General features: G+C 31.9%; 2 protein-coding genes across 8 annotated transcripts; one reads left to right on the top strand and one right to left on the bottom strand.

Annotated features, from left to right (window-relative positions):
- The first annotated feature begins 1,838 nt into the window (after nt 1-1,838).
- Nucleotides 1,839-4,689, top strand: LOC137813382 (FCS-Like Zinc finger 10). 2 transcript variants are annotated; one of them, XM_068615586.2, is made up of 3 exons: nt 1,839-2,124; nt 2,632-3,729; nt 3,825-4,689. In XM_068615586.2, exons 2-3 carry the CDS (start codon nt 2,648-2,650, stop codon nt 3,940-3,942), a joined length of 1,200 nt encoding a protein of 399 aa, XP_068471687.2. In that variant the 5' UTR covers nt 1,839-2,124; nt 2,632-2,647; the 3' UTR covers nt 3,943-4,689. The 2 variants fall into 2 exon arrangements, with proteins under 2 accessions (XP_068471687.2, XP_068471688.2); XM_068615587.2 differs by having other exon boundaries at nt 1,955-2,388.
- Nucleotides 4,690-6,888: 2,199 nt separating this feature from the next.
- LOC137813379 (putative E3 ubiquitin-protein ligase RZFP34) lies at nt 6,889-12,715 on the bottom strand. Of its 6 annotated transcripts, none has more exons than XM_068615582.2 (12): nt 12,481-12,715; nt 10,474-10,723; nt 10,307-10,394; nt 9,683-9,742; nt 9,531-9,563; nt 9,180-9,257; nt 8,395-8,438; nt 7,996-8,036; nt 7,791-7,873; nt 7,600-7,691; nt 7,404-7,515; nt 6,889-7,204 (listed from the first exon to the last, which is right to left on the bottom strand). In XM_068615582.2, the coding sequence occupies exons 2-12, from the start codon at nt 10,659-10,661 to the stop codon at nt 7,100-7,102; spliced, it is 924 nt and encodes a 307-aa protein (XP_068471683.2). In that variant the 5' UTR covers nt 10,662-10,723; nt 12,481-12,715; the 3' UTR covers nt 6,889-7,099. The 6 variants fall into 6 exon arrangements, with proteins under 6 accessions (XP_068471683.2, XP_068471686.2, XP_068471682.2 ...); XM_068615585.2 differs by having other exon boundaries at nt 11,188-12,694; XM_068615581.2 differs by having other exon boundaries at nt 10,474-11,090; nt 11,188-12,693.
- Nucleotides 12,716-13,920: the final 1,205 nt, after the last annotated feature.

Below are 13,920 nucleotides of genomic sequence, written 5' to 3'. Positions count from 1 at the left end.
GTAAATCTATTAAAATAATAGAAATAACACACATTCTAAGAACAAAGGTATGTCATTATCACTGTACACCCCTTAGTGTCTAATACCTTTTTTTGCTGACTTGAATGTCGGAGTGCCTTCTACAGGTACCTCTTCCATTTGACATTCATCCGAGAATGAGAGACCGAGATCTGAAGGAGTAGCATCGAGGTCAGAAGGCTCGTAGTGAAGCTCTAGCAACCTGCCCAAAGGAAGGAAGAAGATAAAATCATTCAATAGTTCTATAGGTCCATCTCCCTAACGAACAAATTCAAATTTTAAACTTCTACAATATTTGTATTAAGTAATTATTAAAATGAGGGATTGTGATTTTTTTTATTTAGTAAATTAAATTTTTAATATAGAACCGGATATGTTAAAATATTTTATTGGAATAATATTATAATATAATTTATAGAAGCTTTTTGTGTGATTTAGTGATAGAGGTAGAGAAAGAAAGAAAATAATTCAAAAAATGAGGAGACCATCCAATGCTATTTCCCATTTATTTTTATTTTACCTATTTATTATTTATTTTATATTTTGTTTTCTCATCAAACACTTTTAAATTTTATTTCTCTTTTCTTTACAAACGGTCTTATACAAGCCTAGACGACAAAAAATGAGAAAAATATATGCAAAATTAAAAATGTGCTTGTATAGAGAAATTGGTGGTTTTAAATGTAACAACTAAATGAGTAATTTTTTTAATTTGAAAGAAAGAAAAATACTTTCAGTGTAAAAGAATCTTGATGTGTGAGCCGTTGATGGTTGTGATGGTTTTTGGATGGTACAGGTGGACGGTGTGTGTTGATTGTGTGTATGAGTACAAAGTCATAAAAAGCTGGGTCACACAGAAAACGACAACATAGACAGAGCACCTTAAAGACACGAAAACAAAAGTTGAACCCCTGGTTAGCCCTTGGTAAAGCAGTTAACCATGGTTAGGTTAACTTTGTTCCTTCAATGTCTGGTTTCGTGCATGCTCGGCAACTGGTTAATTTAACATCTCAACCATATTAATAATAACAATAATAATAGCAGTAATAGTAAAGTAAATTTATTATAACAAATAAAAATATCATAATCATTTTTTAAAATAAAAATTATTATATTTTGTAATTGCTGTATAAAACCTTGAAAGACTAATAAAAACACAAAAAAAGTTATATCCAATTTCAACATGAAATAGAAGTATTTTGATATTTTTATTTATTTCCTTTAAATATATACTTCACACATACTTAATTGGTTTTTTTTATTCAACTATTTAAAATTTAATCTAGATTTAATTTTAGTCACTTTTCTATTCTAAGCTGTCCATTTTATTTTAACTATAAATCAAAATTTCAATAGTTTTTAAAATTAATACTACTTGCAGTTTAATTCGTTTATTCAAATAAAAATAATTAACACATTTAACGATTAGTTACTGTAAATTATAATATTATATAAAAATTATGTATTTTGGGTTTAAAATGTATATTATATTATTATTATTACATTCAACTGATTTTGCAACTAGAGCGTTTCAAAGGGTTGGTGAAAGAAAAATTTGATATTATTTTAGTATTATTGATGGTGATAAATAACTCATACTCGAAATAGTTAAAAAATGTTTATTTTAGTAAATAAGTTATATTATATATTAGTAGTAGTGTTTGTTTAATGAATGAGAGTTTATTAATTATTTAATGAATGAATTAATTGCAATTCCCAATGTAACGTACAGAAAATATTTTGGCATCTAAAAATGGGATAGGAAAGTAATTTAAACTTGGTGCCATTTAAGAACAGAGAGAAGTACTTTTTACTTTTTTGTATCTGAAATGTAAGAAGGAGTGTGCTTTTGGGGTTACGTGGCACCAAAATGGGTAAACATTTGTCACAATCGAAGTGAAAGTAGCAATTTTGTGTGTGACACGGCACACAAAGTAACGCGCAAAGAGAGAGAAAGAGTGTGTGTGATAGTACAGATACACAGTACTCTGCTCTGCATTACACAAGTTTCACACAAACTTTCTCATTTTATTACCGCATTTGGAGTTCTTCTCTCTGCACCATTATCTCCCTGAAGGTTCTAGAGCATATAGAGAGAAAACCCAGGTGGGGTTCTTCTTCCATTGTTGATTTCTGGCTTCTCTTTACTCTTTTTTTATGTTTGAATTTTCTGGGTTCTTTATGTGGTACTGTGGATCCCTTTTGTTGTTATTGGTTGCACTGGTTTGTTTTTTTTTGAGGTTTAATGTTGGTTGTACTATGTGGGGTTCTACTGTAGTTTAATGTTTTTGTGGTTTTTATTTATTTTTTCTATCACTCTTTTCTCTGAAATGAATGAGCATAAGAAGGGTTTGGAGCGGCTCTAAAAAGGTACTTCTTTTATTTTTCACCTTTTGCATTTGGGGTTGATGCATTGAAGTGGATTTTTTTTTTCTGTGATTGCATGACTTTGCCTTTTGTTTTCATCTGTGTGACATGCAATCAAATTGTAAATGTTTTCTCGGATGAAAATGGGTGTGTTTGGTTAGATTGGTTGAAATTAAACTGTCTCTGGGTTTTGGAGATTGAATTTTTTTTCAATCTGTGATGTGATGAAATCTGTATTGGTTTCAGTTGGTTTTCTGAGATAATGCTGAGGAAGAGAACCAGGTCAATCCAGAAAGATCAACACCAGGTCTGCAAGATGACAATCTCTGAAGCCAATTTTGAGTCTCATGCTTTGGGGAGCAATGCCAAAAGCAACTCAATTTTCAATGCCCCTCTTCTGTTTGTGGGTATGGGTCCTAAGGGCTTATTGGATTCTGATTCAGTTAAGAGCCCCACTTCCCCACTAGATGTTTCATTCTTTTCAAATCTAAGTAACCCCTTTAGAACCCCAAGTTCATTGTCCAATGAGGGACAACAAAGGAGCTGGGACTGTGCCAAAGTAGGTCTAAGTATTATAGATTCTTTGGAAGAATGTTCTAAGTTCTCTCAAAAAATTCTCCAAGCCTCAGAGAGCAAGAAGACTACTCTCTGTCCCCAAATAATTACTAAAGCCCCAAATTGTAAACCCTATATGGACATGGAGTCTGCTTATGCTTCTAAGTCCTTACCCAAAGGTTCTTGCAGGATCCATTGTGCTCAAAATGGTTACATCTTCCCCAAGGATGAGTCCACTGTTCTTTTTGAGATTGGAGAGGCCCCACCACAACATGAGTCCTTTGAGAAAGCTGTGTCTGTTTCATTGGACTCTTGCAGTCCAATTAGAAATCTGTCTGGTTTAACTTGTCCCAACATTGATTCTGACCCTGAGAATCTTGCTTTGAAACATAAGTGCTGTCCTCCTCATTTTATTGGAGGAAGCCATGATAACACACAAATTTTGCTACCTGCTGCATTAAATTCAAACCCTGTGGCTGCAGTATCTTCTAATGAATTTATTAAGTCTCTATCAGCTAGTGAGATTGAACTCTCCGAGGATTACACCTGTGTGATATCCCACGGTCCTAATCCTAAAACAACTCATATTTTCTGTGACTGCATTTTGGAAACTCATGCAACTGATTTTAAAAGACATAACAAGAATGGAGAGGAGGGAAAAGAATTGTCTCTTTTCAGTGTTAACAGCATGTATGCTCCAAACCACTTTCCTTCTTCTGAAGACTTCTTAAGTTTCTGTCACCATTGTAACAAGAAGTTGGAAGAGGGGAAAGACATTTACATCTATAGGTAGATTAACACTATTGCAACTCTTTTATTTTGAATTGAAGTTCCCCATGATAGACAGAATGACTCTAATATTGACTTCCTTTAATATCCTGCAGAGGTGAAAAAGCATTTTGTAGTTTGAGCTGCAGGGCAATAGAGATCATGATTGATGAGGAGCTAGAGAAATCTGATTCTGATTCATCACCCGAAAATTCTCCTAAGATGAGAATTTGAAGGAAACTTTTTTGAAACAAACATCCCAACAGCTACATAGAGGCTATTCTATGAGTCCAAGGCAATCAATCATCTGTTCTAAAAGAGCTGTTTCTGTTTGCATCAATTGCCAGCCATGGATGATTGTTTTGTACATCATTAAGATTGCTATTAGTTTTCATTTTGATGGTCTCGTGCATCTAGCCTCTCCACAACTACTAGATTTGGTTTTCATTATAGCTACATACATGTGATATGACATTATATTGATAGTTTTGTAACATAATTTTTCATACAAAAAAAAAATCAAGGGAATAAGCCCATTTTTCTTGGCTTACCCCTTGTTGAAGTTGCTTTGAGATATCTATATTATGTAAAAGATCAGTGTATGTCAGTCCAAACAAGTTTTTGAACTTGAAGGCTATACAACTATTGTAGGTCATATGAAACTACTTTCTTTGTTTTGGATTGATAATCATAAAATTGATTGGTTTGAACTTTTTTATGAGTCTGTACTGACTCAACAGTAACAACATCCTTACATTTACCAGTCTTGAGCATGATTTCATTTAAATGTGTTGTAAATTGTAAGCATGGAATCCTCTAGTCAGGAATACTATTTCTTGTCTGGGATTTTGAATATTTTATTCATGATATTACTGTATTTATTTATTCAAGTTAAGACCTTATTATTCATACTTTTGTAATGTTTCTCAACTTACTTCTTGTTTGTTGGGATATTGATAAATAAATATGTATGTTGCAATATTTGACTTTGGACTTTAGTTTATCATTTGATTTTGTAAGTTTAGAATGCAAATTTAGATGTGTTTAAATTAAATGGTCACAAATTAACATTTGAATTTATTTCTTATTTAAAGAGCTTTAAACTAACATTTGAAAGTGTTTTTTATTGGGAAAATGGGAGAACTTGCTTTTAGAAGACAAAGTAAATGAAGGTTTTTACAAGTTCTTCTTTTGTCCACAATGTAAATTTTTAATATAAAAACTAAACAGACTTTTCTCATTACACAAACTAAATATCAATATTTTTAATTTTAAAAGACTAAATAAATATAATTTAAAATTTAAAAACTGAAAATATACCTAAAGTTGGGTGTGAATATATTAATTTGTTGAAACACCATTTTCGTTAAACCTTAAGTAGTATACTGTGGTAGTACCTTGCATGCAACTGTACTGTGAAAAGACCTAAATATCACTGTTCTGAGGTCCAATGTATCAGAACATTACCAAAGCAAGTTGTCCTACGCAAGATTGTAAAGGTAGTGCATTCTCAACACTTCTGTTATATATTATCTATCAGTAAAATGTTTCTTCTTTTTAGCTCCTCACGAGACTTCTCACACTGTGGTAAAACAAAAAAAATACCAATTTATCAAATTTTTGAAAAAATATGACAAATGTTTTTCGTTTGAAGTAGGTAATTGAAAAAAATGATCTGCAAATACAATTACTACTAGGACATATTTAAGAATGACAAAAAAAAATAAAAATCATTGTATCACTTTTAATTATATCACATGAATAAGTTTTTAATAAATTTTATGAGAATTAATTATAACCATGGATTTACATATTGAATTTGACTCATACCAAAAGAATGACACCACCTTCCTCCGCTGAAACATTCACCATTAACTTCGTGTTGTTTATCATTAATTTTATTAAAAATTTAAAATAATTTTTAATGTATTAAAAACAAAAAATTATATTCAATTTTTTTTATTATATTACGCTATTCTTTAATTATATATAATAATAAAATACTTTATAAAAATCTATTCAACCATACTTTATAATAATTAAATCCTATACTTCATATAGGATTTAACCATTTCTGAAAATAAATAAAAAATCTGTCCATTTTCAAAATTTTCGTTTTAAATTATACTACAAAGGAAAAAAAAAAAGTTCCACTTACACATATGTACATTTCTTAACGTTATTCATCTAATTCATTTACATATTGAAAAATAATCTCTCATAAAAAAAAGAAATGGAGTATGATTCATCTTATAAATCTCCATACATTGAAAAATAACCTCGAAGGTACATACATTTGCCTTTAATACATAAAAATTATGTGATTTTAAAATTTTATTTTGATGTATATAATATATAGTTATCAAAGAAACTAACCCTAGATACTTTTGTCTGATGACGTTGAAATAGGAATAATGAATAAACCTAACTACACTTAAGTAAATCATTCAATAATCAAATCTTCAAAACACACCAGACAAGACTTTCCAATGAATGAAGAATAAGAATGCACTTGTCAATATAAGATATCAACGACGAAGTCGAAAGGGAATTCTTTTTTATCTTCTATTAATGTGCTTTTCAATACCATTACTTGTGTCTCATACCTAAAATCTAAAAGAGTAGATAATAAAATTTGGATGCTTGCAGTGCATACAGAACTGAACCAATTTAAAAGAATATTATTATAGTAATAACAAAGCTTTACTTTGAGTATGTTTTGCCCTCATAAGATAAATTATTTTAAATTAATGTATAAAATTACAAGAGATAGAAGAAAGTGATATTAAATTAGAATTTTCCATGAGACTGTATTTTATAACAAATATAATATATTTTTGATAAAAAAAATTGAAGGTATGCGCCGGTTAAAAAATTTCTAGATCCATTGACCAACCATGTAAAATAATTTTGCAGATTACTCAACTACAATCATCATCATCATATATGATTAGTTTGCCAATTTTTATAATAATTATTTTAAAAATTATACGATGGCTTTGAATGATAAATGCATCTCCATTGTAAGACACTCTTAGTTTACGCAATTTTTATTATATCATACTAAGATCATGAATAATTCTTCGAAAAAAATCAAAGAAACACATAAAGTAGTTAAAACTTTAAACTCACCTTATTACTCTTTTACATATTTAATTAAAATAAATATGAAACTATAAATTATAAATTAAATTAAATTTAGTATTGATCTGCTAAAAAATATAGTTAATACATTAATTTACTCCACAATACAAATATTGGATTTAGCACGAAATTGGTACCGTTGAGTGGCTTTTCCGTAATGCCTTTACGAATCACCACAATATCAGGATAACTCCTGTGAATGCGTTTGATGAAACCAATGTATAATATCGTCGCCACTTGCTCAGCCTCATGTTTGTCGTGTATTGTAGGACCTGCAGTTCAGGCACTTTTGACCCACAAAATGGAACTGAACGTGAGAAGTTTTACCACAGTCATTACAAAGAATCCAAACCTGTGGAGAGAAACAACATTAGGCCGTCTGATATTTGATTGGGCATGCCACAAAAATACATGCAGATTGCAGAACGAAAAGATAAAAGCTTAAAAATCTAGGGCAACCACAAAATATATCGAAGGTGTAGGTTATTGTGTAATTAGTATGTATAACATGTAATATCCACAATCATCGTAGTTAAAATAGGAGCACTGACCATTTTATGTTGATAAGGTTCAGGCATTGGTGTAGCAGCAATCTCTAGGTCAAATTTCTCCCAAACCTTTGACATATCACAGACTGACGCCGAGCAGAGAGGGCAGGCATACCTGGTATATAGAATCAAAGTTAAGTAACAGGATAGTTTTTCAGATAAATATGGAGAATACGGAGGTGAGAAACTTGGTACTCACCGGAAATGCTCCCTCATTTCATTCAGGCAGCTCTTATGGATTGTATGTCCGCATGGCATAACAGTGACATCATTTCTTGATTCAAATAAATACTGCAATCATCAAATTTGGTGTGATCGAATCAGCCTCCAGCAATTAAAAGAGCTGTCAGAGTGATATTTTTAAATTACAAAAGCTCTAAGAGAATTTACTTCAAAACAAACAGGGCAATCATGATGCATTGCTCTTTCTACACAAGGGTGACTGTTTTTCAGCAGAGTCGAGTAGCAACAACCTGTACAGATAATTTCAAAATGTAATGACCAAACATGTATATTTTAAAATAAATGAATCGCTACTGTACTTATTAAAACGCATTGGAATGATGTAGGAAAAAAAATTAAAAAAAGCACTTACCACACTTGTAGCAATGGAAGAAATTTTCGCTTCCTCCAGTTCTGTATTAAGTGAAAAGATATCCAAATCAATCAGTCTGAATTTTGATACAAATCCTAGTCAATCTTAAAAGGCATAACATATAAAGCTTCAAGATATCCTAAAAAGTGATATTTTAAGTCCAACGCAAAAAAGAAAGAAGGCAAAAGTTGGACAATCATATGAACATATGTATTTGGGTGGCTGCTAGACTTAGTTAAGGTGGCCAAGTAAGAAAAAATATTACTGGGTAGCTCAACTAACATTTTGAAAAACTGGATCGAGAAAAAAGGAGGAGTCCCCTTCCAATGCATTACCATCCCTGCCTAAAATGCAGAGACGTTGATCTCTTAGATAAAGTTACTAGATAACAATTCATACCTGCAAATTCCACAGCCACTGCAATGGTACTGCTGCTTAGATATCTGCAGCAGATTAAAAAAACAAGTTAAAAACATAATACGAATTGAGAGTTTACTTTAAATTAAACTTTAAGTGAAGTGTCCATGATAAAGAGAGTTTACTTCTTTTTTATGTTTTTATATTAAATGAGCTCTTTTATGTATCTAGTAACTAGTAATTTAGGTTTTTAATTTAAATTTAAGAATTAAATTTCATAATTAGTGTTTTTCTATATTTTTAAAAATAATATTTAGGTGTTTATAATTTTAAAATGTAGTAAGGCTTTTTTAGACGATAGATTTTGAATAATTTTTTTGTAACTTAAGTTAAATTAAGTTTCGTTAATTGGAAGATGAAATAAAAATTGAAATTAATTATGAAAGTCTCGGCATGTATTATGCATGAAAACTTCATCTACTTAAAAACAATTACAAAAACACCGAAGTGATAAAGATGATAACTTCTTAGTTAAAGAAAAATTAAAAACCAAAGTCATCATTTGGGTGATGACTTCTCCTAATGAAGTTACCTTAACCCATTTTTGAATGTTTTTTCAAAAATTACTCAAATCCATAAACAAAGGGAAAATAAATCATTGTTTCGGTGCAAAAATCAATTAACTCCTCTCTCCCCTAAACTGATTAACAATCCTTTCTCCATATTAATAAATAATGAATAATAATAAGAAGAAGAAACAATATTAATAGTAAAACTACATTGCTAAGATAATAATATGGTCATTAGTTCCAGGATTATTTACTTACATGATCATCAAAAAGCTTGCATGTTCCACAGAAGTACTTGCCCATACAAACACCACAATTTATACAGTTCTGCTGAACCTGGAAGCAGTTAAAATCAGTAGAATAAGAAATTAGCAATGCAGATTGTAAATGATGAAATGTAAGTTCAAAGTGTTTTTTTGTTGAATAAAATAAGACAGAAGTAATTTCAATAAAGCAGCTTATTGTCCAGTGTTGGGTCAATATCTTTATAAACTCACGAGAATCCTGTTATGCACACATGCAGTGGAATTTTCTATTTATTTGGCGATAAAAAATTGTAAACCAAAATAAGAATCAAGCAGAAAGACATTAAAGAATTTCTGAACTCACCTCTTGTTCTGTCCCACAAAGTGAACAAATCACCTGCGTATGTCAATTATTTCATTAGGATTGAGGAATTCCTTGATCACCATGAAATAACAAAGTCAGGATATGAAAAACAAAATTATTAATATTCCAATTCCTAAATGAAATAGCCATACCTGTTTGACTTGGTGCCGGGGAATGTCATGTCTATCCTTCTGATCAATGTTGATATCATTCTGCGGAAAACATGTTAATAAAGTAAGTTCCTGAAAAGTAAAAAGTAATGCTACAACATAAGAATGAAACACAATCAGACCACTCCTTGATCATTACAAGTCACAATTCATGAGTCACGCTTTCCCTTTCCCTATAGCACATTGAGGCCCCCCTACAAGGGAGGTGAGTCATTACATTAAAACAGCAGAAGGCTGAAAACATTTATACTTGCTTTTCCTAATTTAAGCAACTCAGATAACAACTACTCAAATTAGTTCGGCGAGCCTTGTCTCCATGGGAAAGGAGGCAGGGGGTATATAGAGAGAAGGAGGTCACCATGAATAAAAGACCAAAATAAATGGAATGGAAGACAAAATTAAGTTATAATACTCTGGACTGGACAGTGCTCTACTTATACTTTACTTTAAAAGCAATCAAAGAATGACAGTGGCAATAATCAAAAGAAGCATTCAATAAAATTGGGTACAAATACACACGAAAACTACTGAGCTGTTCTAGTTACGAAGACCACCATATATTAAATAAAACTATCATAAAAAACTACCTTAGAGGAACTTACTTACTTTTGCTTCATTGTGACAATGGCGGCAATCAAAAATCTCATTACAACAGGGGGACCTGATTCGGCATCTTCTCCGGTAATGTTGACAACTGCACAGAAAGCATAACCTTAACAAAAAACAGGAAAAACACTTACAGAGTGGAGAAGAGTTTGCGAACAGGAAATTACCCATACTCCATATATCCCTTATCTCGCAATTCATTGATATTTTTGGGGTCTGTTGATTGACATGATTCTTCTCCATGCAAGTCTTCTGCATTTGATTCTGGAGGGTACATTTCCTTCTCAGTCATGTCTTTAATGTCATTGCAGTCGAATTGCAGAGGCTCAGAGCGCATTACTGCCACCTCTCCCATGGTAGTGGTTACCTTCAAATAAGATTACCAACTATCTAGAAGCACGAAGTAAGCTTAAGGACCTGCATGTAGGAATACATTTAGAAATAATCCTAAAACTTCTAAAGGCATATTTAGTCAACCCCATCAAGCCAGGTAAACACCCATGCATCGTTGCTTTCCTCTATACCACGGGAGACCAATTGAAATCAGCATCAACAAAATTGATTAATGCAACTCCAATCAGCACTACTCCAAGAGGGAAGACATCAAAACTATTGTTTACTAAGAATTCCACATATAACTAACTACAAGGTAGCACTGGGGTACTTGACAGCCTCCAGCAGTAAAATAGAAACCAGTAGCATTGAATGAATGGTCACTTGAATCCTTGAACTTCTCCCAGAACCAAATCCAACTATACTGGACAACATCAATAGACACTCCAACCTATGTTGAAAGCAATAAATCACTCAATTAAATGAATCCCTCATAATATAAATACAGTATATCTGTTAGTTTTATTGTCCATGAAGGACAGGCCTACCTTAAATTGCAGTTCTGCATTGACTCCTCCAAGAACTGAAACTTACCAAAAGGAAACACTCAAAAACTGTATATATCTTCTGCACCTTGATAGATTCCTTTGGTTCAAATTACAATCCTTATCTTGGTTAACTAGGCACTCACTGCCAAAATAGGGCATCGAGACCACTCCAGGGTCTTAAGTTATTGATATTCATAAACAAAATAGCACGAGAGCAGCAAGATATTCTCTTCTACCAACCAAGACACAACAAAGGCTGGAAGAAAAAAAGGAGGAAGAATTTGTACAGATAGTAGTAACTAGTAATCACATTCTGCCGCAATGGAAATAGCATTAGGCCAGCCTTTTCAATGATCCTAAACTGGCACGGAAACAAATGGATAGGTCCTGGGAATAAGGCAAAAGGATATCCCCACTCCCACGCATTAGAAGCTTTAACAACTTCAAAATTGGCTCCAAGCTCCAAAGCTTTTGCCCACAGTAGACGGAGATCATAGACAAATAATGAAAGGTGGCAATGCAGATATATACTTATTGGGTCATATTTCTCTTTAAAAGTCTAGTCGTATCGTACCCATGCATAACCAGGGGTTGAAATATAAACGAATCAGAATCATAACCAGTTCCCGGTTGTCGAATTGAACACTATTTTTTAATACACTATAGAAAATGGACTATTGACAGAGTTTAGTTTAAGCTCCTCCAACAATTCCACTTAATAATACGAAGATATGGATCGTCATACATAACTGAACCATAAAGAACAATCGTAATCATAATTTTAATGAGAAAATCCAAAAATTAACAAGGACCACGGGAAAGGAACAACTATGCAAGGCACAGATCATTCCGTACTCAACCGAATCGTTACACCAACGTTTGAATCCAGGCCATTTTCTGACTTAACTATGATAATTCAACCTCTTGAACCCCAAGTAGATTGTCCAATAACAACAGCAATTTTCTTGCCGGAAACCCAACGTTTTCTCAAATTCCATCAAACCAAACAAAACCTTGAAATTCACGGGGCATTCAATTGTGCAGCTACATACAACTAGAGAAAAATCTTCTAAACGCAGACAACACAAACAAAATTGCACAGAATTCTAACACCAGATAACGTACCAACGGAAACGACTATCTTCGCCTACAAAACGGCAACGAAATTCACAAAAAAAAAAACACAGCCACGCTAACGAACAGAGCAAAAAGAAATCGCAGTTATTGTTACTAAAATTATTCACAGACTATCACAGAAATTAAACTAACGGCATTCTCATAAGAACAACGAACTTTCAACTCGACGGCGACGTGATCGGCGATTAGGTTGGTTTATCCGTAGCTCCGATTCTAATCTTCTGCGAAATTCTTTTTTCTTCGGAGTGCGTAGGGGAACGAAACGACGTCGAATTTATAGGCTCGTGCGTGGTGAGGTTCTGCGTTCGGGTTCGAGAGGCTTCGAAACTGACTGAAAGATTTGATCGCGGTGACAGCTTCACTTTCGTCTTTTTGTTCTGGAAAATATCTCGCCATTAATATCCAATGATGTGGCGCCACGTAGCGCCCTGCATTCCGTGTATATCTTCCCATGTTAGAATAATATTAATATTAGAATTAAATTAAGTAAGTATGGAACACGAAGAAGGGATATGGATAAACCCACTAAACATGAATTTTTTAAATTTTGATGATAAAATTTACCTATAAAGTATAATAAAACAAGATCATTAGTCAAAATACATAGTCTAAATATAAGATTTTAAATCGTGTCTATTAAAGAAATAATAAAACGTGTCATAGCCTTAATCACTCAAAAATACATTATTAACAAAATTGCACAGATTGTAAATATTTTCCTAACTCTAGGAATCTTATATGATTAATCTTATAAAATGTTGAGAGGTAAAAATACTTTAAATACATTTTATTCTTTTAATTTATGCATGAATCTTTTAAGAGTAAAATTAGAATTCTAAAATTAACAGTAACTCAATGGTAATTGATACTAACGAAATCATTTTAATATATTTGAGTCAAAAAATAAAACAAAATTGACTACATACTATAAGAATCAAACTGATGAGAGTAAAAAAATGTAAATAAATAATTATAATAAAACGAAGAAATATATCTTCCTATAATCATAAATCCAAACTAAAATATTCAAATAATGTTATTTTTGTTTTTAACTGAGTTAGGAAAATTCACCACTTTTACATAATAATACGTCACAATGAATAATATTTAAAACATTAATTATCATTTATGAAATAGTATAGGTACTGGTAGGTTTGTAGGACCGAACATAAGAGTCAATACTTGGTCATTAATATGATCATTATGAAACTGATTAATGATCTATAATTTATTAATATATTTTTATTAAATCCATTAACGAGAAATAACCTATAATAATTATATAAATAAATACAAATCTCAAATGATCAGATATGAAATCATTTAAGTGTCGAGTACGGTAGTCTGACTTGATTGTCGGAGTACATTTCGCAAGTACTATCCAAGTTCGAAGTTTAAGGAGAGGAGGAGTGGAAGAACGAGAGTACGTTCGAGAAGAAGAAGGAAGGAGGTACAGACCAACCGAAAAGTGATTTAAATTATTCTCTTAATTTCAACCCGTTCGAGAAGAGTATAATTACACAATAACTAAAATCTACATCATTATTATAATATGTATTGAACACTTAGTTAAACATTGAAGTAACTTTTATAAAT

This window comes from Phaseolus vulgaris, chromosome 1 (genome assembly GCF_051622355.1).
Source record: "Phaseolus vulgaris cultivar YP4 chromosome 1, ASM5162235v1, whole genome shotgun sequence".
Classification (NCBI taxonomy): Eukaryota; Viridiplantae; Streptophyta; class Magnoliopsida; order Fabales; family Fabaceae; genus Phaseolus; species Phaseolus vulgaris.
Note: the sequence above shows the minus strand (reverse complement) of the source record. Positions and strands in the feature narration are given on the sequence as shown.

Coding starts and splice junctions, on each gene's coding strand:
- LOC137813382 (XM_068615586.2), top strand. CDS start 2,648: ATGCTGAGGAAGAGAACCAGGTCAATCCAGAAAGATCAACACCAGGTC. Junction 3,730..3,824: donor AAAGACATTTACATCTATAG/GTAGATTAACAC, acceptor AATATCCTGCAG/AGGTGAAAAAGCATTTTGTA.
- LOC137813379 (XM_068615582.2), bottom strand. CDS start 10,661: ATGGGAGAGGTGGCAGTAATGCGCTCTGAGCCTCTGCAATTCGACTGC. Junction 9,743..10,306: donor ATTGTCACAATGAAGCAAAA/GTAAGTAAGTTC, acceptor TGTTTTCCGCAG/AATGATATCAACATTGATCA. Junction 7,516..7,599: donor GAAATGAGGGAGCATTTCCG/GTGAGTACCAAG, acceptor TCTATATACCAG/GTATGCCTGCCCTCTCTGCT.